The sequence below is a fragment of the Protopterus annectens genome, chromosome 1.part1, assembly GCF_019279795.1.
Source record: "Protopterus annectens isolate FY-2018-M chromosome 1.part1, PAN1.0, whole genome shotgun sequence".
Classification (NCBI taxonomy): Eukaryota; Metazoa; Chordata; order Ceratodontiformes; family Protopteridae; genus Protopterus; species Protopterus annectens.
Window position 1 is genome coordinate 573,479,039 of NC_056726.1, and position 27,477 is coordinate 573,506,515.

Here is a 27,477-nt window from a genome sequence, read left to right on the forward strand (position 1 = left end):
ACTATCAAGCCATTTGCCAGACAGAAGTCTAGAATGACTTCTCCTTCTTTATTCCTATTGCTCCACCCATGTGGACCCAGGCAGTCCTCATATCCTGCTCTGTCTGTCCCGATATGTGCATTCAAAAAGCAGATATTCTAATAAAAATAGTCTGAACTCTTACATATAAACAATTGCTATGACTATATTCATCTGCAATGCAGCTTACATGAATACATTAATGATCTGCAAGCTCATCATCTTGTATATATGTGTCTTTACATCTCTATTTGAACCCATGTCACATTTCCCAGACTTTTTGCTTTAAAAAACACTCAAGAAAAAACATTAAACACGTCAAAAATCCTACCCTATCCTACTTTTAATGCACAGCAAATAAACTATATACACTTTCCAAATTTATGGCTGCATGCGTAAGTATAACATATTTTTAAGTAAAGGTTAAGCATGCAAATACATTAGCCATATGTGTAAGTAGAAACACAAGCTCTATCTATGTCTGTTTTCCTCCCTGATGTGAAAAACTTGCACGCTTCCAGCAAACATTAACTTTTAGCCTTAAGAAAAATTACACTGGCTACCCTTAAATTAATAAACTAAACTGTGCACTGTTATATTTAATGCATTACTTTACTAAAGATGCTGAGGAGACGCATACTTGTATAACTACTCACTTCCTACAGTTTCAAATCTCATTTCTTACTAAATTGTTTATAGCTTAAACTAAGTGTATCATTCTAGAAATCCACATGTGTAAATAGGAAAATACTCTCTCTTACTTATATGTAACATGATCAAAACACATTTATATTCTTTGAACAACCAAAGATCACAACATTATATTAACTTTAAATTGCTTCTTTCCAGCCTTACTTATTTTGGTACAATGTAAAGCCAAAATGCGTTACAACTATGAAAAAGTACTTTCTTACTTAAATACCACTAACATTTACAATAGTCACCAATAATACTTCCTCACCACACATTTAAAATACATGTGACCCCATACTATACAGAACTACTTGACAAATATACAATTTATGTCAGGAAACTCCTATACAAATATTAATAAGAACAAAAATTATTCTACTTACAGTTACTTCTTCAGTCCACACTGTGTCCTTCTAAGCACTGATGACAGAGTGAGTTTTATGTTTTACAGTTCCCTTGACATTTTAATATTGTCAACAAATTTTCAGTCTTTTGCATCTGCTTCATCTTGCAGAACCACTTATCACGTGTCTAAGCTACAGCTAGTGGGACTGATGATTTACGGTTCTCCCACATTTTCTCCAATTCTTGATCTCCTAACAATAGTCTTTGTTTTAAGTCCAGGGTACTTTTGATTCTTCCTGTCAACCCCTGAGCTTTTTCCATTGTTTAAATATTTTCCTTTGGAAAAAGGGAAAATAGTTATCAGGCAAAGGGCTTTCGTCCTGTCAGAAGACTGAGATGCACAGTCAGCTTCATTGTACTGGCTTCACTGTGCAATGGCAAACTTTTTCATTCCTTCCTTCATGCAAAAACATATTTGATTCCCTAGGCAAAGAATACCCAGAAGACAGCTGAATATAGCAATTTTAATCTCACACTCATCTCTTCAAATTCTCTGACTGCCAGGATAAACATTCTTCTATTCCGGCTGTGTGCAGAGAAAAATCATTTGCCACAATTCCTAATACTTTTCAGGTGGAGGCCCTTCAATTATAGGACTGCATCTTTACTAATATAGGTCTCTGCTACTTTCTAATGGATAGATTTGGCAAATGAATGCAATACGCCCTTTTGGTTAATAAATCATTCTGTGGAACACCACTTATAGCTTATTTACATGTTCATAAAAATAATTTAATATTTTCCTTCCAGTTTCTCTAGTATGGCAAAAAAATATCTAGGTTTCTATGCATGCACTGTGTGCAGCTGGTCTTTCTTTCGGTTTAGTCTCTGTTTTCTGCAGTTTTATCAGCTCATCTAAGAAGCCACTTAAAATGTTTCTATTGTTCTAGCCTTTAATCATTTAACTTTATTTATTCGTCTAGTGGCTCCCTTATTTTAAACACATCAGAATGTATCTGATTTATTTTTATCTCCCATATCAAAGTTGAAACTTGAGGTTTTTTTTTTCTCAACAGCCGCATGGATCTTCCTATCCAGAGGTTTCTCTTCATAGATTGTCACTAGGCTAACAATCCAGAGGGCCTTTCTAAGCCTAGCCAAGTTTTCCTGAAATAATAATGACTGTACGCAAATAGGATATTGGCCAGACATTTATAAGTTACCTCCGTCCATAATGGACATGGGTGCCAGGCCTGGCATAAATTTCCCATTCCCTATTCACTAGTCTAAGTTGTGCTTAAATTGGGTAATAAACAAATTTAGCTTCACATGGATGGGAAGCTTGTTCCATAGGAGGAGCAATCTCTGGGACACATACCTGTCACTCCAGCATGTTCTGTTTAAGTCAAAGAACAAATTCAGGTTCCTAGACGTATTTCTGATACTGTTTGACTTATGAATATGTAGGAGATTCATAAGTGTGGGGTTTGTGGATGCCTTGTATGCCAGGCACAGATCACCCAACAGTAATCTATAGCAGACTGAGTGGAGGGAAAGAGCTTTAAGGTGCTCTTTGTAAGGCAGATTTATTATGCCTTGTATTCTTTTTGTAAGGAACCTCCGAAGTTGCTGTAGTTGCTGCATATGCCTGGTCATGCAAATACCGAAGGGAGCATCGTACTGTATGATTGGTTTTATAATGGCAGAATACAGTTGGATAATGACCTCTTTAGACCTACAAACCATGCCTTTACTTATAAGGTGTGCAACATAAAAGGATTTCCTTACCACTGTGGCCAAGTGGTGGTGGAAGGTTAAGGCTACTGTCTACATGCATACCCAGATCCTTGATCAATGGGTCAACTCTTAGGGGTGCATTGTCAATATGGTAAGTAGCCAGGATGATTGACTTCCTAAAGGGTAAAATTATGAATTTCTTAGCATTGAGTGTAAGGCCATGGCTTTGGCACCATTTGTTAGTCAGAGATAGGCCTTCTTGAAGAATGCCAGTTTTTGCAGGGGAGTAAATGATAACCCCAGGTTGCAATCCTCTGCAAACTTAGCCATACACCTTTAGAGTTTGAGTCCACTTGAGAGAAACAGATGCCAAAAATGAGCGGGCCTATTACTGAACCCTGGGGAACTCCACTAGTGGCGAGCCTCTTGGTGGAGGTGGCCTCACCTACTTTGACCGCCTGGGTCCTACAGTGAGCCAGTTTGCAACCAGTGGATGACAAAAGGGTTTATAGCTAATTTAGTGAACTTGTCTATAACGCCCATATCCATTGCTTTGGTGACCCTCTGAAAGAAATCCACTAGATGTAATAGGCATGACCTTACTGTAACAAAGATGAACTGTGACGGGTCCAATGTTTGCAGGTTACCTATGTTCTCATATCTCATACCCATGATGATTCTTTTCATGGCCTTGCATAGGAGGTTGGTCAGACTTATAGGCCTATAGTTACTTGGATTGGTGGTTGGACCTCAATTATTCAGAGGAATGACTGTAGCCACCTTCCATTCCTTGGGCACAAAACCTGACTGTAGGCTCTAGTGGAAAAGTGATTCAAGTGGACCAGAGAGGGCCATGTTTCATGATATTTAGTAAGCATCCTGGGATGTTATTGGGGGCCCATCAATTCAGTTTTCTTGGCCTTGGAAAGTGCACTGAAGTCCCGTTCCCTTGTGATGGTTGGGGGTAATGTGGTATGAGGTATTTCCTTTGAACTATCAGGTTGGGAAGGATTTCAGCTGAACCTGTCAACCAAAATGTTGGCAATGGCCTCTGTTTCAGTGTGGGTGATGCCATTTACAGTAAGTTGTGTGCATTGTTGCATATTTTCCTTCAGGTTATGAGCATGGCTGTAGAAAGCTTTGTTGTTGTTTTCCTTTGCCTGAGAAACTATTTTATTTCTTCAAATTACACCTTTGAGGTATTAATTAACAAGGCGTAACAAACCTGCCTTGTGCAGATCACATTAAAGCCCTTTCCCGATTGCTGAAGGGTGATCTATGTCTGGTTTTCAAGGCATCTGCAAACCCCACACTTATGAATCTCCTGCATATTCGTAAGTCAAACAATATTAGAAATACAAGATCTAGGGACTTGAATTTTGTCTGAGTGTTAAATATAATATGCTGGAGAGACAGATGTGTCTTAGAGACTGCCTCTCCTATGAAACAAGCTTCCCATCTATGTGAAGCAGAGTACATTTACTAGCTAATTTAAGTGCAACCTAAACCAGTGAGTGGGGAAATAGAAAATGTACTCCAGGTTAAGCACCCATGTCCCTTATGGACAGTAGCAGCTTAGAAATGTCTGGTACCCAGTGTCCTATTTAGATAATGGACATCATCATTCTTTTGGGAAAACTTGGCTAGGCTTAGAAAGTTCTCCCATGTTGGTAGTCTAGTAACAGTCTATGAATTTATGAAATCTTAGCTGCCTACAGAGATTGGCAAGAGTTTTTTTTCTTTTAAGTATGTTGGGCTTTGTTCCTCCTACACTTGGCCAAGCTTTTTTCTTTTGTTCTATAACTGATTAATACTGTGATTCCATCACGGTGGCTTGTCATCTGAGTTTGTCTTATTCTGAATACGAGTGGGCACAGCTATCAATATGGCTGTACAGAGATTTTGTAAACAGCTCAGCATATGCTATAGTGTTTACTGGATTTGATGGTGCTTGGAATTTAGCAAAGGTGTCATTTAGTAGCAAGAGATTAGCTTTGGAATAGTTCCTAAATGTTTTTGGTTTTGCTGGGTCCTTGGATTTAATTTTTATTTCAATTAATAGTGCCTTACGGTCGGATCTGATGATCGAGGATATTACATTGGGTGAGGAACATCAGGCTTGCATGTTTATAAGCAAAAGGTCATGGATTTTTTTACCCCTGGTAGGAGAATGGACCAATTGTTCCAAGATGTTGGTATTAATGAAATTTAGGAAGTGCTGGGCTTGTGCATTTGAGGTTGTGTAAGATTCCCAGTCTATACAGGGGTAGTTGAGATCCCCCATGAAGATTGTATTGGGTTGAACAGTGAGGAACTAGTACATTGAGATAGGTAGTGTGGTTTTCTTGGGACTTGGAGAGGGACCTATAGATTGCAAGGATATGGTACAAGACCCTGTTTATGGTGAGTTGCACATGCATACATTCCACTGGGTCATACACTAACTTGTATGGATGTGAGGTTGTTTTTAATAAAGACTGAGACTCCTCCACCTTTAATTCCCTCATGTGCAGTAGCTCATCTAAAGGTGCGAAAGGAATTAGAACCTTACACTGCCGGGGTACTCTCCTTGACTTTAAACCATGTCTCTCTTACTACACAGATGTCTACACTCTCCAGGGAGAGGGAGGCTTGCAGGGAGTGAAATTTCTTGTTAAGACTTCTAGTACTGAGCAGTACCACCTTCAGATATTCCCTCATAGGTTTAGTTAAGCTGGGAGGTTTATCATTTTGGCATTGCCAAAAAAAGGCAGTATGGAGGTGGAAGAGGTTCGTTGCCAAAATCTGAAACATAGCCGGCCTTAGGCATAGGCCAACTAGGCGGCCGCCTAGGGCGCCAGTCTAGCAGGGGCACTTTTCCAGTATTTATTTAGTGTAGGTAGACCGGGATGGGGGCACCAGGTAATGTGGTGGGGGGCCCAGTGGAGCCCTTTTGCCTAGGGCACCAGTTGACCTAGGGCCGCTCCTGATCTGAAAAGCCTAGAGAGGATAAGTGCAGACCGTCCCTGGCAAAGCAGTGTTGTCTGTCAACCATGTCCTCCCAGGCTGTCAAATATTGTATCCCCTTGGACTGACACCAGAAGCTAAGCCAATTGTTATAATAAAGAAGTTTTCTACTCACCATAATGTTCCATCTGTGCTGTCAATCTTCATTTATCCATGGCAGATGGCTTGGTTCCAGTCTCGCAAACAACTCAGCCATTACTACAGCCTGTGCCAGCAAAAACTCGTGAGCTTCACTTCTACCCAGAATCTCTCTCTCTCACTTACCTCAGATCGAGTTTGCAGAAGAAAATTTGTAAACATGTGAAAACATATTTGCATCTATATATATATATACACAAACAGGACATAAGCCAGATGGAAGCCTTATCCACTGTGTTTGGGTAGCATAACAGTTCAGGCACATGTGATCCACCACACTGAAAATCTTTGGGTGGTGGAGTCAAGAATAAATGAGGATCGACAACACAGATGGAACGTTATGGTGAGTACATAACTTCTTTATCTGATGTTGTCAATCTTCATTTTATCCTTGACAGATGGGACAGAGTCCCCAGCTACCTAAAAACTAGGGTGGACTCACGGAAGGATATTCCTGAGCACCATCACGCCAGAAGATGATGATCTCCTAGAGACCAGGTCCAGTTTGTAATGATTAATAAAATTTTGCGGAGAAGCCCAAGTAGATGCTGCACATACGTCATCCACAGAAGCTTTAGACTGGAAGACCTCTGAAGTTGTTACAGACCTTGTAGAATGTGCTTTGACAGGTTTAGGCAAGGTTAATTTATTTTTATCGTAAGTGAAAGAAATACAGTCTTTCAGCCACTTAGAGAGGGTAATCTTGCTGACTGCCTTTTCCAGCTTTGCAGTAGAAAACGAAAAACAGTTGACTTGATTGCCTTATAGTTTTTGTTCCGTGAAGATAGAAACATAATTGTCTATGGACATCTAGTAAATGTAGAGCATATTCTCCTTTGTTAGAATGATTAGGGAAGAAGACCAGTAAATTAATAGTCTGTTTGATATTAGCCTCTGACACTACCTTGGGCAGGAAGGAGGGATTTGTTTGTAAAGATACCCCATCCTTATGGAAGACTAGGTAAGGAGGTTCAGATGATAAGGTCTGGATTTCTGAAATTTTTCTGGCTAAGTAATAGCTACCAAAAAAAGTGTCTTCCAAGATACAAACTTCAGATCACATTCCGCAGAGGGTTCAAAAGGGAAATGTATTATCACCTGTAGTACTAAATTCAAGTCCCAAGGAGGAGTCAGATATTTATATGGGGGTTTTGACAAAAGAGTGCCTCAAGATTGATTTACAAAGCCTGTGAGAGGCTAAAGAACATTCTTCTAAACCACTGTAAAAATTAGGAATCACATTGTAGTTTGATGGTGGATGGAGAAGCCCCAGGATTGAGCAGAGATGCAAAGAAATCTAAAACATGCTCATATGAAGCAGAGAAAGGGTCACTTTGTCTTTCATGGGCCCAAATTATAAATCTCTTCCATTTACTTAAATACACTTTTCTAATAAAAGGTTTATGAGCCGATAAAAGGATGTGACATATTGGAGAGGGCATATTAGAACACCTGGCAACTACTAGAATTGGAGGAACCATGCAGTCAACTTGAGATTTGAAATGTTTCGGTGAATAAGGCTGTCTGGATGGGGCAGGAGATCTGGCACTGGGTCCAGAATTCAAGGTTGACGAATCAAGTAAAGTCAAAGAAAGAGGAACCTGTCAAGGCCAAAAGGGGGCAATGAGGATTACTGTACTCTTCAACTTGAGTGTTTTCTGTAAGAATTTGGGAATTAGCAGTACCGGGGCAAAGGCTTATAGAGACCAGGGAGCTAATCATGGAAGAGAGTGTCCCTTGGTGACCCTCCCGGAGGGGGAATTGAGGAGAAGTAATTACTGCATTTGTTGTTTAGGGGAGATGCAAACAGGTTGCAGCAAGGTTGACTCCAATGAATGAAATTCATTTTTGCCACTTATATATTGAGAGACCACTCGTATGGCTGAAGGATACATCTGCTCAGCTTGTCTGCAATCATACTGGAAATTCCCAGAATGTGCATTCCAATTAGAAAATGGTTGGACGAGATCACCCACTGCCACACTCTGAGGGCTTCTCGACAAAGGGGGTACAACTTGGTTCCTCCCTGTTTGTTGATGTACCAAACCACTGACATATTGTCCGTTTCAGTTGAAATAGTCCCCTGAGGAAGAGCAGTCTGAAAGGCCTGCAATGCAAGAAGCACCACTCTTATCTCCAGGACATTGATATGCAATTTGGCCTCTAATGGGGACCAAATGCTTTGGATCATCTTGCCCAGATAATGCCCCCCCACCCCATCTGGGAGGCGTCCATGGTCACTATGGCCGTGGGCTCTGGAAAACCAAAGGGACAACCGTGAAGAATCTGCTCATTTTGCATACACCAAAGAAGGTCCATTTTTGCAAGAGTTGGTGATTAAGATTTAGTCTGACAATGGGTAGTAAAGGATAGACCACTAGGAAGCTAGTAGCCATTGCAGAACTCTCATATGTAACCTGGCTACCGGGACTAGAGTTATGGGAGATGTCATGGATCCTAGAGCTTGCAAGAGTAATCATGCTAGAACCCTCTTCCTGTGAATTAACTTTTGAACGTGAACCACAATTCTCTGGTGTCATTCTGGGGGAAGATATGCTATTGTTGTTTGAGTATTCAGTACTGCCCTATGAATTCTACATTTTGTGTTGGAGTTAAATGTGACTTATCTAGATTGACGATAATCTTCAAATAGGCACAGGTGTCAAGGGTGTAGTCTCTGGCTACTACTAATTGATGCCTGATCGAAGCGGTTATGAGCCAGTCTTCCAAGTACGGAAGTACTCGGAATCCTTGCAGTCTCAAATGAGCTGCTACTACTGCCTTGCACTTGGTGAACACCCTGGGGGCTGTGGTGAGTCCAAAGGGCAGTACTTTGAATTGGTAATGACTGGCTCCCAGCTGGAAGTGGAGGAACCTTGTGGAGCATTTGTCCATTTTTATATGGTAACACGCATCCTGAAGGTCCACAAAGCACACCCAATAATCTTTCTTCAGAAAGGGAAGAATAGATTGTACTGTGACCATCCAGAACTTTATTTCTCAAACAGACTTGTTCAATACACCGAGATCCTAAATTGGTCTCCAGTTCCCTGTCTTTTTTGGCAATTAAAAGACGCTTGAGTAGGCTCTGGAGCCTTCTTGGTCTGGCAGGATTTGTTGGATGACTAGTTTGTCCAACAGTTTCTGGATTTCTTGCACTGTTGAATCCCTCTGATTGGGTGGAACATCAGGGATTTTTCTTTTGAACAGGGGAAGGTTGAGAAAAGGGAATGCTATAACCTCCAGATATGATCCGCTGCACCCAGGAATCTTTTATTAAGTTTAGCCAGGTGTTTAGGTGCAAGGATAATTATCTCCCGACTGCATACAGAGGAAGACAATCAGGCTTCCCTTCAGGAAAGCTGAAAGGGCTTGCCTGAGTAAGAATCTGTGAAGCCCTGGTTTTGTAGACCACCCCTGCCACGAGGGTGGTGTCTTTCATTTTAGTTCCCCCTCTGCCCCTGGGGAACTCTCTACACGTGTCTTGGAAAGGCCCTTGGGATTTCTTGAACCATATTTTTCCACCACTCCTGTGGTTCCTAGAAAAGGACCTTTGGGCGGGTGGAAAAATGTATGCACACAGCAGAAAGGGTCTTACCATCCTTCTCACACCTGAATAAAGTCTCTCTTACTTTAGAGTCAAACAAGGACATTCCATAAAATGAGCACTGACAAAAGAAAACTTGATTGGTTCTGCAAAGTCATGTAGGTGCATCCAGGTATGTCACCTTATGGCTATGCCTGTACTTGCTGCTCTAGACGTCCCTCGGGCCGTATAAGCGATCAACCTCATGGACAAACTGGACACAGACTCCAGGGTGGCTAACTGGGAAGCCACTTTCTCTTGGATTCCCTCAGCTACAGCTCCTGCCAGGGTGTCTGACAACTCTTTAATCAGATCCTGTTGGAGTCTGGTGAAATGTGAGAAAAAAACTCAAAGACCTTATGGCGAAGGTCGATGAAGAATAGATCCACTTCCCAAACCTGTCCATAGCCCGAGACTCTTTATTGGGTGGATGGAGCCTTGACCTTTCCACGCCTGCTGAGAAATCAATTGAATGAGTTCATCTGCGGGTGGAGTCACCCAAGAGGTAGACTGAAGGGTGCTGAAAGCCTGCAGGTAAATAGATTCCTGAGGAAGGGTTCTGGGACTTCCAGCCACCCCTCTGTTTTAATATTTCCAAGATGTCTCCAAATGAGACATTTTCAGGGGGTAACTGTGGGGACCCTTCCTGCTCATCGAAGTCTGTATCTTTGGTGACTGATTCCTGGGGGAATCCAAGTGCTTCCTCTCACACTTCTTTTTCTGAGGACCTCCTCAGGGGGATAATCTGGGGAAGTTTCAGAAGATGACAGTATTTGTGCCTGCGATACCTCAGACTTCAGCACCTACTGTCCCAGTGTAGAGGCAGGAGGAATAACAGAACTAGAGGGAGGAACCTGTCCCAAGGGGGAGGCACCGACTGAGTTTCTACCAGAGAAAGGGCCCTGTGTATAATCTTGAAGGCCGGCCCCTCCTGAAGAGGGAAGGGAACCCGGAACTGAGAAGGACTGCCTTGGAACTGAGGTCACTCCCCACTCCAAAGAACATAACCCCAAGACCGAAGCCAGAATGGAACTAACTAAAGCAGAAGCTCCAGGGAGCAGGGTTGGCTCCAAAAAGCCTGGAGTCAGGACCTGTCCCCTGGAACTGGCAGGGTAGTCAAGACTCCAGGAGGTCTCCGATTCAGAAGCAACCAAAGAGCTCAAGGTAACTACCGGCTCGAAAGAAGCGAACTCCAGAGCCAGTACAGTCATTGCCAGGGGTTCCAAGACAGAGGACTCTAAGACCGCCAAGGAGGTTAGAGGAGGAGTAGTTAATGGCATAAAAGTTTCAGTACCAATACCTGAAGGGGTCAGTAACAAAGAGGAGCCTGAAAGACCTCTAGCCCATAAAATTTTATTCACTAGCCTCTCCACGTTGAGTTCTGAAAGGCTTTTGGTGGAACGGATGAATGACGCGGAACAGGACTTAGGCCTCTGCAAGAATACCTCTGGAAACTTCCCAGCAAAGGGTCAATAGAGGGAGAGTAGGTAGTTCTATGCAAAGAAGCAGCAGTCACTTTTTGTATCGAAGACTTCGATGTCGAAGGGTTTGAAATTGCAATCGGTGCCCGAATGCACGTCAGCACAGGAGCATAAATAGCAACAACCTTTAGTTCTGTTTGAACTGTCGGAGCTGAGGTCTTCAATTTTTTGGCTTTCAGGACCGAGGGGGAGGTCGGAACCAAAAGACTTTTTTTCTTCTATTTTTCAACAGAGGATGAGGAAGGAGAAGAATCATCTGTCTTGGCTTTATCTCCGGTGAATAAGGCTTCACACCAAAGGCTGAAGGGAGAAGTCCTTTGAAAATATGTTTATTCCACCTTTCCACTAAAGTGCTGTGGCTGAAGGCATGACAAATGCTGTAATCTTCCTGTAAATGGTGAGGACCAAGACAATATGCACACAGTAAATGAAAGTCTGATGGGGGAATTTTATGGCCACACTTCTGGCATTTTTTGAAGCCAGAGGAGCCTTTACCCTCTTCAGCCATGACGAGCAGAGAAAACAGATAAAGCTGCTAAATAAATCTCACTCCACACAAACAAAAAGGAAAGCAAGGACAAGATAGATATAATTTTTTCTTATAAATCATATTTTAAGAAAGAAGGAAAAAAGGGAAGAGAGACTATCAACCACAGTTTTAGAAATACACAAGCATGTACAGGGACAATAGAAGACTACGATTGAGAGAGGGGAGGGAAACTATCAGCAATGATAGTGGGTAATGCATTAAAGTTTCAAGGGAAAAAGTATCAAAGATGATACTGGGAGAAATACACGAAGTGTAAAAAGAAAAAGGAAAAGGGAAATGAGACAGAAAAACTATAAGAAAAAAAAATTACCTAAACTACTAGTGCTCGAGAGTAGTAGCTATTTGCAACCATTTTCGGAAAGCGGCAAATGAGATCTGGGGTAACTGAGAGAGAGGGATTCTGGGTAGAGGTGAAGTTTGAGAGGTTTTGGCTGGCACAAGCTGTAGTAACGGCCAAGATGGTTCCGAGATTGGAACCGAACCCATCTGTCAAGGATAAAATGAAGACTGACAACATCAGATCAATAATTTTCTGCAGGTAAAATGGCATCATCCTTGAATAAGGTAGCATGCTGCTTAGTTCTAGGCTCATACCTGCCTGAGACATATAATAATTGAGCTCGATCATACTTCCCTTCATTTAGTCAAGGGAGGTACATCCCAGGTCATTAATGCCACATGGAGTACGACAGTCATACTTGTACCTGTGGTTCAATGACCCAAGTGCCTGTGTGACGATGGATCCTAGACCAGGAAAGGCAGCTAACTGTGACTTGCTCCTTACTCGGTCTGGTAAGGGGGACATCAGTGTGCCTCAATATAGAATCACCAACGACCAGGAAATTTGGTTGTGTGCTGGTTTGCCTTAAGGACTTAGCACTAAAGGCACTGGATACAGTATTAATATGTGTAACTATGGGTGGTGTTTTAATGGAGTGTTTACATGATGGCTGAGGACCCACTTTTTGGATTATGCTGTGCAAGAGGTCTTAGTGTTTTAGAACGGTTACCTGCAAGTGCCTCAGCATAGTTATTTTTATGTGTGGGATCATTACACAGTGCAGTAGGCAAGGTGCAAGTGTCGCTGACAACCACTATAAGATTAGTTTTAGTTGTATGAGATTGTTTTGCCTCCAACGATTTACACCTCTCACATACTTTTTCTGATTTCTTAAGTATAAGTGGGTTGTCAATGTACAAGAGGCAGTTTCTAAAATGCCTCAGAATACCCATCTCAACCAGACTGGCCACAGAGAGAATTGGGAAGTGCAAATCCATGGCTGCTGATCTACTAGGGACGAGTAAGGGAAAAATACTGAATAAGTGACTAAGACAAGAAACTTGATGAACAATGCTCACCTATGCACAAACTAAATGCTCTAATAGTTAAAAATATCTGTTTAGACAGTAAGGATATTTAAAGGGAAGCCTACACTGTGAGAGATTGGTGTCTATACATATTACAAGGGGAAATTACGCTGCAAGATATCGGAGTCTATACAGCTCACTGCTAGGTGCTACTGTGTGGAGAGCAGTAGTTCTAACTAAAGACTGTAAAAAAGGTCAAACAGTTGAGATGTTCAACACAGAAACACTAAATTAATGCAGCTGTGATAAAACAATGTGAAAAACAAGTGCTGAAGCAGTGGATATGGTAATGTAAGCCTTATCTTGCTTGTAGGTTAAGAGCCAAGTGTTGTGCAACTGCAATGGTCAAGTATCAGAGGAGATTTGATTAAAAAAAAAAAAAAACAAGACCCTGTAGCCAATGAAAAACAGCATACTCTTTTTTTTTTCTTTATACAATCCTGGGCCAGAAAATGACTCGGGTCTCCTGACTAAAGTGGAACCAAGGCAGTTCTAACTAAAGATCATAAAAAGGTACAAAAAGTACAGATATTCAACACAGAAACACCCAATTAATGCACCTATGACAAAAAACAATGTGAAAAACAAGTGCCGAAACAGTGGTTATGGTAAAGTAAGTCTTAGCTTTTGCAGAGTTTAGCAGAAACCAGCATCACACTTCTTCTCAAGTAGAGTGGTCACCAAATTCCTTGGAGCTCTTAGGTTACAAGCCAAGCCTTGTGTAACAGCGACTCTTAAACAGCAGCAGAGATTCAATAAAAAAGTCATAAACAAGACCATGTAGCCAATGAAAAAACATCACACGCTTCTTTCCATTACACAATTCCGGCCCAGAAAGTGACCCATGTCCCCTTTACTCTTACTAAAGTGAAACCAAGGCAGTTCTAAAGACTGCAAAAAAGATCAAAAGGTGCAGATATTCAACACAGAAACACTCAATTAATGCAGCTGTGTCAAAAACAATGTGAAAAAACAAGTGCCAAAGCAGTGGACATGGTAATGTAAGTCTTGGCTTTTGTAGAGTTCAGCAGAAACCAGCATCACTCTTCTTCTCAAGTAGCGTGGTCGCCAAATGCCACATACAAAAAGTTTCAAATTTTAAACAAGCTAACCCTCTAGCCAAACAAATAAATGTACAATAAGCTTTCACCAGTAATTCCCAGCTCAGAAGGATGGAGGCTAGCTCTCCTCCAACAAGAGTGTAGACCACAAACCTTCTTAATGTAAAATAACTGGTTTGTAATTCAAGTGATTAAACCAGAACTAAGAGGCTTACAATAAGTTACACTTTTAAGATAAACACAATAAGCCTTCAACCAGCAATTTCCAACTCAGAAGGGTGTACGCTACCTCTCCTGCCACAAAATTGTAGGCCACAAACCTTCCTAATGCAAGATAGCTAGTTTGGAGCCCAAGTGCTTAAATCAGAACTAAGAGGCTTAGAATAACAGTTACAATGTAATCAGGCTACTAACCAGCAATACTAAATGCAGCAGGTCAAATGCAACTGAGCAAGCAGGAATAAACACAAATATAGTAAAATCAGCTGAATAAAGTGCAATTATTATTATTATTATTTTTGGTAAGTGTGAAGGTAGGAAACAGAAGATAATTCAAGTTTAAGAGACTGGGGGCTTCTCAATGTTCAGTAGAATGACTGGGAAGAGTGTCCAAAGTCAGATTTATAGTACGGGCATCCAACTGAAAAGCCACCAAGTTTAAAAGCACAACAGGAGTAGGACAGGCAGTGGTAAATTAAAGGCAGAGATCAGCAATACTTCAGCAAAGAACAGCAACTCACACAGCCTTACAGCTAAAGATGCCACTAAATACTTGTAGTTAACTAAGGAATGTTATTTTCCAGCTCCTCCCACTAATTAGCTGGGTTTTATTCAAGGTCTACAAAATAATTATTTTCCAACTGACCCTAACCAAGACCTCTTAAAACTCCAAAAGAACAAAAAGTACTAAAACAAAACAAAATGCAATATAAAAAAATAAAGATAAAAAATAGAAGTAACCATTCATTAAATGACTAACTCCAATCCAAAATCAAATGCAGACAGGGATCAGCAATACTTAGGCAGAGAACTTTTTTTTCTGGTTGGGGTTTGCTTTTTCAAATTTCTTCTTTGCCATCATCCAAGGTAGTTTAGTTGCTAGCCAGTAACTGAATTTACCCAAACTTATAACTTTTACTGGCTTTTAACAATTTCTCAGTTTTCACAACATGTTATTCACTCAAAAGAAAACTTGGAATTCCTGTTTAACGTGCAAAATTACTAAGAAAGAAAAGCAGATTTATATGGCCTGATGTGGTGCTGAAGAGGGACTAAATGTCTGCCTGAATTAAAAGCCATGCTGTCAGGATGCTTAAAAGTATGATTCCATCTACAGCATTATTTGTGAAATGCTGTGCTGGGAATTACGTAAATTCCTGCAATGAAAAATGCAATGAACATTAGAGGAAGGGGTGGCACCATTATATATGAAACTTACATATTTTGTCAACTGGTGTTGATCATAACTGGTGCCAGCACAGTGGATATGGCCAGCCTGAATTAGCAATGCACCCACTGTTGAATGCTCCAGTACTGCTTCAAAAATGATTAAGACCCATGGGTCAGTAATGGATTTGTTGCTAAATCAAGAGTAACCATGTCTCTAGGTCTAGAAATAGCATGTGGATACCAACTAAACTAGCCACTGAATAGACTACTAAAGGGCTTCTATGTCCAGAAATAGTAGACAGCAAATAATGAAATGGCTCCCTATCGAGTGGCCCCATTCATAAGCCTCTAAGGATTTATTAATTCTGTGGTTGAATGTTACATCAGTGTGTAAGAACAAAATCATTATACTTCTGAAAGTAAAGCTCGTATGTTGCACTTCTGGCAGTAGAGGTTATCTGTTGTGCAGATGAATTCTGAAGAACATAATTCTTATATTTTACACTACAAGTCTGAAAACAATAAAGGTATTAGATTGCGCATATTCTAATACCATGCAGAAAAGTGATAATTTAAGTTTGCTGAAAATATTTCCTGCAGTAAAAGTAGTGGAACAAATAGGCTGGTGAAGACATAAGACACAAGACAAAAATAAGACGGAAGAATAAAAAAGATCAGTAAGCAACATATTGTATAGTCGTGTTTGTGGGAGGCACACTTTTATAAATTTAGTCCCCATCCTCTTTTTAAGGCAGCACTGTTTTTGGTGTTACCATCATGAATTTGTTTGCACAAATGTGCTCAGGTCTGAAAATTCTAGAATGAGTCTTGCAGTGCTGCCTTTTTCTTATTCCAAAAACTGCCTGGAATAGAAGATCTGACTTCTCTGAATGAAAAACATTTGCTGTATTACCTAATTTAACCATAACTGATCCATTAATAGCAAAGCCTGTGCTACTTGATGTGATGGGGTATGCAAGACGGAATGAAGCTGGGGTTTCTGGAGAAATTCTACTGTATAACTTTTGGTTCTTAATTTTAGTACCTATTTGCTTGTGGTTATTTCTTGCCAACAGAAAAAAAAAAATAAACTGAAAGCTGTCTCTTGGGGCTACACGGAAAGGGAGAGGGGAAGAGATGGCATGTTCCCTGACACCGGATCATAAAGTAGCTAGGAAGTAGACGTAGATGAGGGTAAGGTGGTTCACACAGCCTATCTAGATCTCGCCAAGGCTTTAGACACCATCCCTCACTCTGGAATTATAGATAAACACACTAAACTAGGTATTAACGGTTATCCCACTCCACAAAGGGGGAGCCACCATGGACCCTGGGAACTACCGCCCCATTAGCCTGATGAGCCTGGTCTGCAAGGTTATGGAATGTATCATCATGGAACTTATAAACAATGACATTGGTAATCTCCAAACTCTGGACCCTACCCAGTTCGGGTTTGAAAAAGGCAGATCATGTCTCCTAAACCTGATAGACTTCTTTGAAGCGGTCACCAAAGCCGTAGATGAGGGTAAGGTGGTTCACACAGCCTATCTAGATCTCGCCAAGGCTTTCGACACCATCCCCCACTCTGGAATTATAGATAAACTCACTAAACTAGGTATAAATCCCTATGTCACAAGATGGGTTGCCAACTGGCTCACTGACAGAACCCACACTGTGAAAGTAGCAGACTCTAAATCCAACTTCAGACCAAGTGGAGTAACACAGGATTCAGTCCTGGGTCCTCTCCTGTTTGGTATCTACTTCTCTGAAGTACAAGCTAACACAGAAGGTCTTTGGCTAACAAAGTTTGCAGATGACTGCAAACTAGAAGCCATAATCAAAACTCCTAATGATGTAGACATCCTACAAAAGGGTCTCACTGAGACAGATGCCTGGTGTCAAAGCCATGGCCTCAAGCTCAATACCAAAAAGTGCATTGTCATCCCTTTTGGTAAAAACTCTGTACCCATGAACTACCACATAGGCGATAGTCTACTTATCACCGAAAGTGTCATGAGACCTTGGGACACAGGTGGACAATAGTCTCTCCTTTGATAATCACATCGCCACAGTAGTCAGGAAATCCTTCTACATGGCACACCTCATCACACAAAAGGTTTCTCATCCAGGAAAAAAGAGGTCATTGTTCCCCTCTACTCATCACTCATTAGATCCATTATAGAGTACAACGTCCCTTTTGGTATGTACCTCACAAGACATCTACAACAACTGGAAAGACCGCAGAAATACCTCACAAAGAGGATTACCAGCCTCAAACAGATGCCCTATGCAGACCGTCTCAAAAAACTCAAGCTTTACTCTGTCGCATATCGCCTACTCAGAGGCGATCTCTGCCTAACATACAAAGCTATGTCAAACCCAGAGCTGTTGGACATGCTCCACTTAAAGAAATCCCAATCCCTCCAAGCTACACGCTCAAGGGACCTAAACCTTGTCACCACAATAAACAGAACATGCTGCAGGGATAGATTCCTACCCCAGAGACTTCTCATACTCTGGAACAAACTACCTATCTATATCAAACAAAGCTCCTCATTAGCACTCTTCAAGAAAAATCTTGATGATTGGATGGGAGATAGGAAATTCACCCTGGGGATCACTTCTGTGGCTCTGCTTGACAGGGGCACAGGAAAATAATTTTCTTGGGTGGCAAAAGCCAGGGTACTGCTTGGCTTATATATAGCCTAGTACCTACCTATGAACCTATGATTCCCTTTATACTGCTTCTTGGCCATGAAATTGTTGGACAGATGTAGTTTATCTCTTTCTGCAGAGTGGGCATTTTCCTTATAAGCTAATTTCTGGAAGCCGAGAAAATGGAATATGGTAAACTTCTGAAAAATGATTATTCTCTTTTTCCCTTTCTTTTCCACATTAGCTATTATGTCATCAGTAAGAGGACTGAAAATGCCCTTTGTGAGGCATCTAACAGTTGACATTTAACATCCTCAAGGCTTCATTCATTAGCCAGCCATGCCTCCTCAAAACTACGGTTGATATGGCTGATCCAGATGCAGCATCCACAGCACCAATATAAATTTGAAAGTTTTGGCCTTAGTCTTGTTAGCTGTGGCACTAAGTTTTAATAATTTGTCTTTTTAAGCATTATAAGGTAGCTTCTGTAGCACATTGGCCATAACTGAGCTCTGATAAGTAACAATAAGTGCTAAACAATTCAGTTCTCTGTCAAATGGCAAAGTGGTATGGATTTCCTAGAGTAAGAAGAGGTGAAGAGAAATATTCTGGAACGGAAAACCCTATGATTGCTAGAAAGATACTACCTTTACTTAGGATAGCATAAAGTCTGTTCTTGTAAGTTCTAGTGGCTGCATGCAGACTGTTTATTCTCTTTGTATCATTAAAGCTCTGGAATAGACACAAGACCATAACATTTGAATCCTGACACTATCATCATATGCATAACTGACAGCCTCTGCAAAGATGATGTCTTCTGGTGTGTGGAACTATAAAACCATTAAGACGAGATGCCATGCCTTCATGGACTGCGTGTGGCATGGTGCTGACTCAGCTTCTGCCAAAAAAGAAATCTCCTCACCCTTGGAGGACAAAAGAGAATGGCTTCTCTTGCATTTCTTTTTACCTTTTAGGACCTTCAACTGTGCAGGTAAGGGTTCACCTTTTTTTAGTTTGCAGTTTTACACTGATCTGAAGGGTAAACCATCACAGATCCTTGTTGCCTGGCCAATTCCTTGGAAATATTCCAAGGCAAGCAGCTTGTAGTCAAACGCTTGAGGCAGGAAAATAGGTGTGCTGATAAAAGATTCTAAAGGCAAAGCCTTCTCAACTGTGGGAAATTGGATTATCCAAAATTATGCACTATGGGATAAGCCTTGTCTTGCACTTCTAAAATTATGCCGAATGGTTTCAACATATGTACTGAAAAGGATACTGTTTTAATATTTAAAGTGCGCAGTATCAGAGTTTGTGACTAGCCTTCTGTATCTTGGTAACTGGCTTATGATCCCTGTTTTTGGCTGCTGTCAAACTGAGTGCACTATCCTCTGCTGAACTGAAGGAGGACTTACACTTCTTACCAGAATGGCACATCATAGTTGTAGCCATGGCAGTATTAATACAGAAGGTGTGTAATTCCAAATGTCATTACTTTTGTTACAGTAACCCTGTCTCAAGATCTACAATGAATAATGTGTCTGAATCCCAAAGTCAGAATTTGTATATGTTCTTCCTGAACAAAAACAGTAAAATGTGCTTCCTTGAATCTGTGGTCGACCAAACAGATAGCTAAATAAATGTATAATTAAGCAAATAAATAAAAACATAAAACAAAATAAATACTTACACAGTGTTATCTTGGCCAGAATATTGATCATTTGATGATGTCCTTCCCTTGTGGCACTTAGTCACCCACTGACACCACTTTACTGCTGCTGTCACATACCTGAAATAATGTAAGATTTTAAATGTATTGTTTGTTGCATAATGTCACCTGTACAATAGTAGCAAGTGTTTGTCAGCAAATAAATTCTTCATATACCGGTTTGGAGACATTCTGTATCTGTCATAAGAAATGCTTTCTTACCAGTGACGTGTTATACTACATTTGCAGCAACATGTTATTGTCAACTGCAAATGCAGTTATTTGCAGTCTAAATGCTGCTGCAGCTCCATTCCTGCTTTTTGTCTCTACAAGGGCCTCCTCACAAGCATGATTTCATAACGGGTGTGATTGTGAGTACCCCAACATGTATAACAGCATAGGTAAAACCTGATAGCATTTTCCCCCTGAAAATGATATAGGCCAGTATATTTCATTTAATACTGCTGATAATTGCTTCTGCTGCAAAGTAATGCACAGTGAGATGATGGATCTTAATGTTTAGCTTAAATCAGCTGCATTTCAAAGACAAACTGAAATAACTGATGATAAACAGCAGCTTAATGTATGATGTAATACGTATTCAGCCTGTGGTACTAGTTTCTCATGTGGAGACTTACCAGCAGTATTGTGAGAATCATAGATGCCATGAGAGACAAATCCAGTGTTATTCCCTCACAGTGACCAAAGTTTGAGAGGATAACCTTAGAAATACACACACACACACACATATATATATATATATATATATATATATATATATATATATATATATGTATACACACACATATGGAAAAAAAAGCTCTCTGAACTGAGGGATCTAGCTGACACCCCAGAAAGAGAATCCTGTGGGAAGGAGTCAAAAAAGACACTTGAATATCCTCTTGGAATCCCAGTTTGTGTAAAAGATCACCCACCCATGTAAGAGATACTGGATACTTGACTCTGTAAAGATAAGCAAGTTGTGTAAATATGGAATAATGTGGAAACCCTGTATCCTGGAAAAAGAAGTTATGTCTTACCATAACGTTCCATCTGTATTGTTGATCCTCATTCAGTCATTACGCCTGGGTTATTGGTTTCGACCTCGGAACTGAGCCAGCCATCTTCCAAGCTCGCGACAGCCACAGATTCTTGAGCTAAACTCTTAACCACAATTCCCCTCTCCTTATTACCTCAGATTGAGTTTGCAAGTCAAAGAAAGTAGAGGCTACCTCTGGTCAAAGGACCTAATGGAACCGGATGATGAGATCCACTATAAGCCTCAGGAGGGGGGAGGGAGGGTCATAATGACTGAACAAGGATCAGCAATACAGATGGAACGTTATGGTAAGACATAACTTCTTTATCTGATATTGTTAATCCTCGTTCATTCCTTATGCGTGGGACAGAGTCCCCCAGCTACCTTTATTCCTGGGAGGCTCTCATGGAAGGACATTCCCGAGCACCATTGAACCAAAGGATGCTCTTCCTCTGGAGACCAAATCCAATTTGTAATGGCTGATGAAGGTATGAGGTCTAGCCCAAGTTGCAGCTGCACAAATGTCAGGTAAAGAAGCTCTAGCACAGAAGGCAGCAGAAGTTGCTACCAATCTAGTGGAATGAGCCCTTATGGCTGTAGTCAGAGGGATATTGTGAGTTTTGTGAATAAATATTACACTGTCTTTTAACCATTTAGCCAATGTGACCTTAGAAACAGCACATCCAAGTCTAGGCCCAGAATAGGCCAGGAATAGCTGATCTGATTTGAGAGAAGCCTTAGTTCTGTCTAGATAGAAACAAATTTGCCTGTGAATGTCTAGGGTATGTAGACAATACTCTCCTCTGTTAGAATGATTGGGAAAGAAAACTGGCAATTCAATGGATTGGTTAATGGACATTTCAGAGATCACTTTTGGCAGGAAGGAAGGATTAGTTCTCAATGACACTCTATCTTTATGAAAGATCAAGTAAGGCTGTTTGATGCATAGAGCTTGAAGTTCAGAGATACGTCTGGCAGAAGTAATGGCGACCAAGAACAAAGTTTTCCAAGAAAGAAACTTGAGGTTGCATGAAGAAGCTGGTTCAAAAGGAGATGTTGTCAAAGCTTGCAGGACTAATGACAGGTCCCATGGCTGGATAGGTTCTCTAAAAGGGGGTTTCAAATGATTTACACCTTTTAAAAAGGTCTTGCATAATTTGTGTGACATAAGGGAAGAGTCATGGACACCATTGTGAAAATTAGATATTGCAGCCAAATGAACTTGAATGGTAGAAGCAGATAGGCCATATTGGAATAAACTGGACAGGTATTCCAGTACTACCGGCACTAGTGCTGAAAAGGATCTATCCGTTTTTCCTTCAGCCAAATGGTAAACCTTTTCCACTTGCTGAGATAAGTAGTTCTGGTGCAAGACTTATGAGATGCAATAAGAATGTCACGTACTGGGGAAGAAAGATCAGTCTGCCAGGCAATCACGGGAAGTGGAGGAGCCAAGCTGTGAGCTTCAGGCTGTTCAGGTTGGGGTGAATCAGGTTCTGTGGATGGGAGATCAAGTCCACAGTTGGATCGAGAATCCATGGTTGATCTAGCAGGTGAGGCCATAAGAAGAGGAACCAAATTTGACAAGGCCAATATGTCGCTATGAGGGTTATCTTGCTCTTCAACCGGCGGGCTTTCTTCAGGAGCTGGGGAATAAGAGGAAGAGGAAGAGTGGGAAAGGCATAAAGCAGACCCGAGGGCCAATCATGGACTAGAGCGTCCCTGGGTGACTGTCCCCGAGGGGGAATCAGGACAAAGTAGTTGCTGCATTTGTTGTTGGTTGGGGATGCAAAGAGGTCGCAGCAAGGGAGACCCCAGTGGTTGAAAATCTCCATCATTATAAGAGGATTCAGAGACCACTCGTGTGGTTGCAGAATGCACCTGCTTAATCTGTCTGCTATGACGTTAAAACTCCCGGGAATGTGCATTGCTATGAGAAAGCGGTTGGTAGCTATTGCCCACTGCCATATCCTCATGGCCTCTCGACAAAGTGGGTAGGATTTGGTTCCGCCTTGTTTGTTGATGTACCAGACTACAGCCATGTTGTCCGATTGTATTGCAATAGTCCCTGACGGAAGGAGGGGATGAAATGGTTGCAACGCTGGAAGCACCACCCTCAGTTCTAGGACATTTATATGCAGATGGGCGTCTAGTTCCGACCACGTGTCTTGGACTGTCTTCCCCTGAAAAAGCCCCCCCACCCCATCATGGAGGCGTCCGTGGTCACTGTGGCTTTGGGCTGTTGGGGTGTGAAGGGGCGAGATCAATGTGATGAGTTCTGCGACATCCACCAAATCAAGTCTTGTTTGCATCTCTGAGCCACCCGAATCTGGGATGATAGAGGAAACTGAAAAGAGTACCACTGGGTGAGTAGTAACCATTGTAAAAGCCTCATGTGGAATCTCGCAAGTGGACAATGGTGATGGAGGCTGCCATGGAACCCAACAGCTTGAGAACAGAATGTGCTGTGGGGATCTTTCCCTTAAGAGGATGAGTATGAGTTGTTGTTTTATCCTTAAAATTCTGTGCTCTGGAATCAATGCTGTGCAGTTCTTTGTATCCAACAGGACCCCAATGGATTCTATGGATTGGGATGGGGATAGGTTGGATTTTTGCCAGTTTGCAGTTACACCTAGCCTTTCTGCGGTGTGAAGAGAGTATGCCAAGGCTTCTTCCAATAGATGTCTGGTGGCGGCGGTGATGAGCCAGTCATCTAGGTATGGAAACATCCGGAATCCTTGCAGTCGTAGGTGAGCTGTGACAACTGCCATGCACTTTGTGAACACTCTGGGGGCTGTAGAGAGTCCGAAGGGCAGTACTCGGAACTGGTAATGACTGGCTCCTGCACAGAAGCGAAGGAATCTTCTCAATGGTCTGTCAACTTTTATGTGGTAGCATGCATCTTGAAGATCTATAGAGCACATCCAATTGCCTGCCTCCAAGAGTGGTAGGATAGACTGTATTGTGACCATCTGAAATTTCTGTACCTCTACGAATTTGTTTAGCACACTGAGATCCAAAATTGGTCTCCAGTCCTCGGTCTTTTTTGGCACCAAAAATAATCTTAAGTAGAATCTGGATCCTATCTGGTCTGATGGGACTATTTGCATGACTCTTTTTCTTAGCAGCTTTGAAATCTCTAATGCTGCTTCTTCCCTTTAACTGGGTGGAACGTTGGGTAAGTTTCTTGGGGGAGCGGGACAAAGATCGAAGGGAATATGATAACCTCTGGTTATTATCTCTCGTACCCAAGAATCGGTGGTAATGGTTAGCCAGGCAGAAGGGTACAAAGAGGAACGACCCCCAACTGCTTCCAGAGGAAAGCAGTTGGGGCGCTCTTCAGGAGGGCTGGTAGGACTGGCCAGAGAAAGAATCTCTGGAACCCTAGTTACGCGGACCTCATCTGCCACCGAAAGGGGCATTTTCCATATGCATTTCCCCCTCTGCCTCTAGGGGAAAACTCGTCTCGTGTCTCACGGAAAGAACCTTGAGACTTTTTGTGTCACATTTTCCCACTCTTCTGGTTTCTGGAGAAAGCCCATTGAGGGGAAGAATAACCGTCACCCATGGCAGAAAGGGTCTTATCATCCTGTTCACATCTAGCCAGTGTGTCTTTTACCTTGGGTCCAAATAACACAGAGGCTTCAATGGGAGCATTCATAAAGGAAGCCTTGAAGGGTTCCGCGAAATCACACAAGCGCATCCAGGCAAGCCGTCTCATGACTATGCCTGCACCCGCTGCTCTAGCTGCTACTTCTGATGAGTGAGAAATCAGACACATGGAGGAGTTAGAGATCGATTCAAGGGTGGCTAACTGTGAGGCCACTTTGTCCCAGACCTCATCAGACACAGCTCCAGTCAAAGTTTCAGAGCGCTCAAAAATCAAGTCTCTTTGAAGCTGGTAAAATGTGCCATATAATTCAGGGACCTGACTGCAAAGGTCGCTGATGCAAAAGTACGCTTCTCTAATCTGTCCAGCACCCGGGACTCTTTGTTGGGCAGGTGGGCAGTCTGGCTTTCTTCCGCCAGATCCTTTTTTGTTGCGGCCACCACCACCAAGGCATCTACAGGAAGACTTTTGGACCAGTGAGGCTCACTATCTGGAGGGGACAAGATTTTATCTGGACTTCGGGGAATGGCTTTAACGGCATCAGCAGCCTTCCATGCACACTGCACGATGAGCAGGACAAGGTCATCGGCAGGTGGAGTAACCCAGGAGGTAGGGGCGTAAGCACTTTGAAGATATCTCCAATGGATACCTCAGAGGTTGACCGAGGGGACCTTTTCCCATCATCAAAGTCTGTGTCTTCCGTGAGGGACTCCTCTGGGGAGTCCATGTGCTTCCTCTTACACAAACTCTTGCGAAGAACTTCCTCAGGGGTTGAATCTGGGGAAGACAGCGCAAAATAGGTCTCTTGTGGGAGTGTGTCCTGAGGCCCTTGTGCCCGGTGTCTGCCAGGGGTGGCGTGTGTAAATTGCAGTCCAGAGGAGGATGGGGGCACTGATAGCACAGGATCGCCAAAAGATGCAAGAACCTTCTCCATGAGTTGGAAGGCTGGTCCACCCGAGGAGGTCACACCTCGCTCAAGCAAATCAGCCCACCGACTCGGAGTCCCTGGATGGCTGTGAAAAACAGGAGTACGTACGCCACATCCTGAGCAGTGACTGGCATGACAAGTCTCTCCTGCCACAAAGGCAAATGTGGCTCCTTAGTGAGGTCCATGAAAAGAGCCGAAGTGAGGGAAGTCTGTGCTACAGCAAGGGGCTTCAAAGGCAATGAAGGAGGAGAATATGTAGGAGTCTTTGGAGAACGATGTTCACCTCCGAAGGAAGAGTAGGTCCTGGAGGGTTGGATACCTCTGGCCAAAAGCAATTGATCCACAAGACGCACCACATCTTGTTCTGAGAGGCTTCAAGTGGATTTCATGAACATAGCTGAAGGGGAGTCAGGTCTATCCAAGGATGAAGAAAACTCGCTGCCCACAAAGGAGTCTTTGTATGGTGCTAAAATAGGCACCTGCACCAAGAACAACGGAGCCGTTAAGGCTTGCACTACTGGTGTCTGCACCGAGGAGATAATGGGTGCCGAAGGTAAGGTCTGCACCGACGAGGTCGGTGCTGAAGTGGTAGTTGGCACTATGGTAGGTGCTGAAAGAGTCTGTGCGGAAAACAAGGTGGTCGGTACCGAGAGGATAGTCGATGCCATGTAAATTGTCGGAGTCAAAGCAGGAGAGGGGATCGGAGCAGTCATCGACGCCGGAAAGGTCTGCATCAAAGAAAAAGTCCGTGCCAGTGAGGAAGTGATGAGTTGTAGGGCACGAAACTCGGAGCCGAAGTAATAGAAGGTGCAGAAGATCTAGGCACCGGAAGCCTTGGGGCCGAGGAAGTCAAAGCTGAACTAGAAAGTTTGGCCTTCTTAGGTCTCGGTTCTTGGTGGTCCCCAGCAGGAGATGATGGAAGAGACTTGGTCTTCTTGTGGTCATCTCTTTTCTTATGGGAACTAGGAGGGGTTGAGGCCTCCAACTCAGAAATAGCCTCTAAAAAGGAAGATTTAAGTAGTCCCTTTAAAATCAGTTTATTTTTCCTTTCCACCAAAGTCCTGTTAGAAAAGTTAGTACAAATCCCGCAAGGTGGGTCAACAGTCAAGTGAGGCACACCCAAACAGTAAACACATAACGCATGTGTATCCAAAATAGACAATTTATGCCCACAATCCACACATCTTTTAAATCCTGGACCACCTTTTTTCTATGCCATGATAGGAAGGAGGAAGAAAGGAAGGAAGAAGGTACCAACAATGGTACGAAAAATACCTGAAGGTAAAGCAGGAAAGATTTTACCAACAATGGTAAAGGAGTTACCTCACGGTAAGAAGAAAGAAGGGCTAGAAAAAACAAAATAGAATTGCTAGATGCGATAGGGTAAAGGATAACTATTTAACAAAATTTGAACTGAGAACTGCAAAACGATTAGGTATTATCAAAGAAGTTTTACTTAGCTCAAGAGAAGTGGCTTGACACGACTGAATGGCGACTCAGCAAATGAAATTTCAGGTATCAGAGAGGGGAACTGTGGATAAGAGTTTAGCTCGAGAGTTTGTGGCTGTCGCGAGCTTGGAAAGTGGCCGACTCAGTTCCGAGGTCAGAACCGATAACCCAGGTGTAAGGAATGAATGAGGATTAACAATATCAAACTGATAGCTATAACTGGAGCTAGATAATTTAACACTTTTGATACAGTGGCTAATCCAAAGGGTAAGGCGGACAACTCATAATGCAATCCAGACACAAAAATCCTTAACAGACACCTGAGGTCTGGATGAATATGGGTGTGATAAGTATCTTTTAAATCTAGTGCTACCACGAAACATAAATTGGTTAGAGAATCCTTTAGAAAATTTGGAAAGGGAGGGTTAAAAAAATCTTCCCTGTATCAACTTACCCCTTTCATCACACTTTCTGATTCTTTATCTGAAGGATTTTAAAAACTTATTTTTAGCATCATCTGGGAAATTCTGAGAACGCAGCCAGGCAAACCTACTGAAAACAGTACCACTGGGCATAGTCCTGCAAGGAATATCAACTGAGTCATACACACACTGTAAATAATGAACAGTGATTTTTTTTCCTCACAACAAGGCACTGCAGACAAAACATCCCTCATACTTTCTCAATTAGTATGAACAAACATATGAGCCTGACAATAC

General features: G+C 42.1%; 1 protein-coding gene across 2 annotated transcripts in view; it reads right to left on the reverse strand.

The window, feature by feature from the left end:
• Positions 1 to 27,477, reverse strand: part of CCHR1.PART1H5orf34 (chromosome chr1.part1 C5orf34 homolog) — a 1,113,566-nt gene that overhangs the window by 158,655 nt on the left and 927,434 nt on the right. For both annotated transcript variants that reach the window (XM_044076898.1, XM_044076888.1), the window contains exon 10: positions 19,715 to 19,813. In XM_044076898.1, the coding sequence (XP_043932833.1) occupies positions 19,715 to 19,813 (99 nt within the window). The remainder of the gene's footprint in view (positions 1 to 19,714; positions 19,814 to 27,477) is intronic.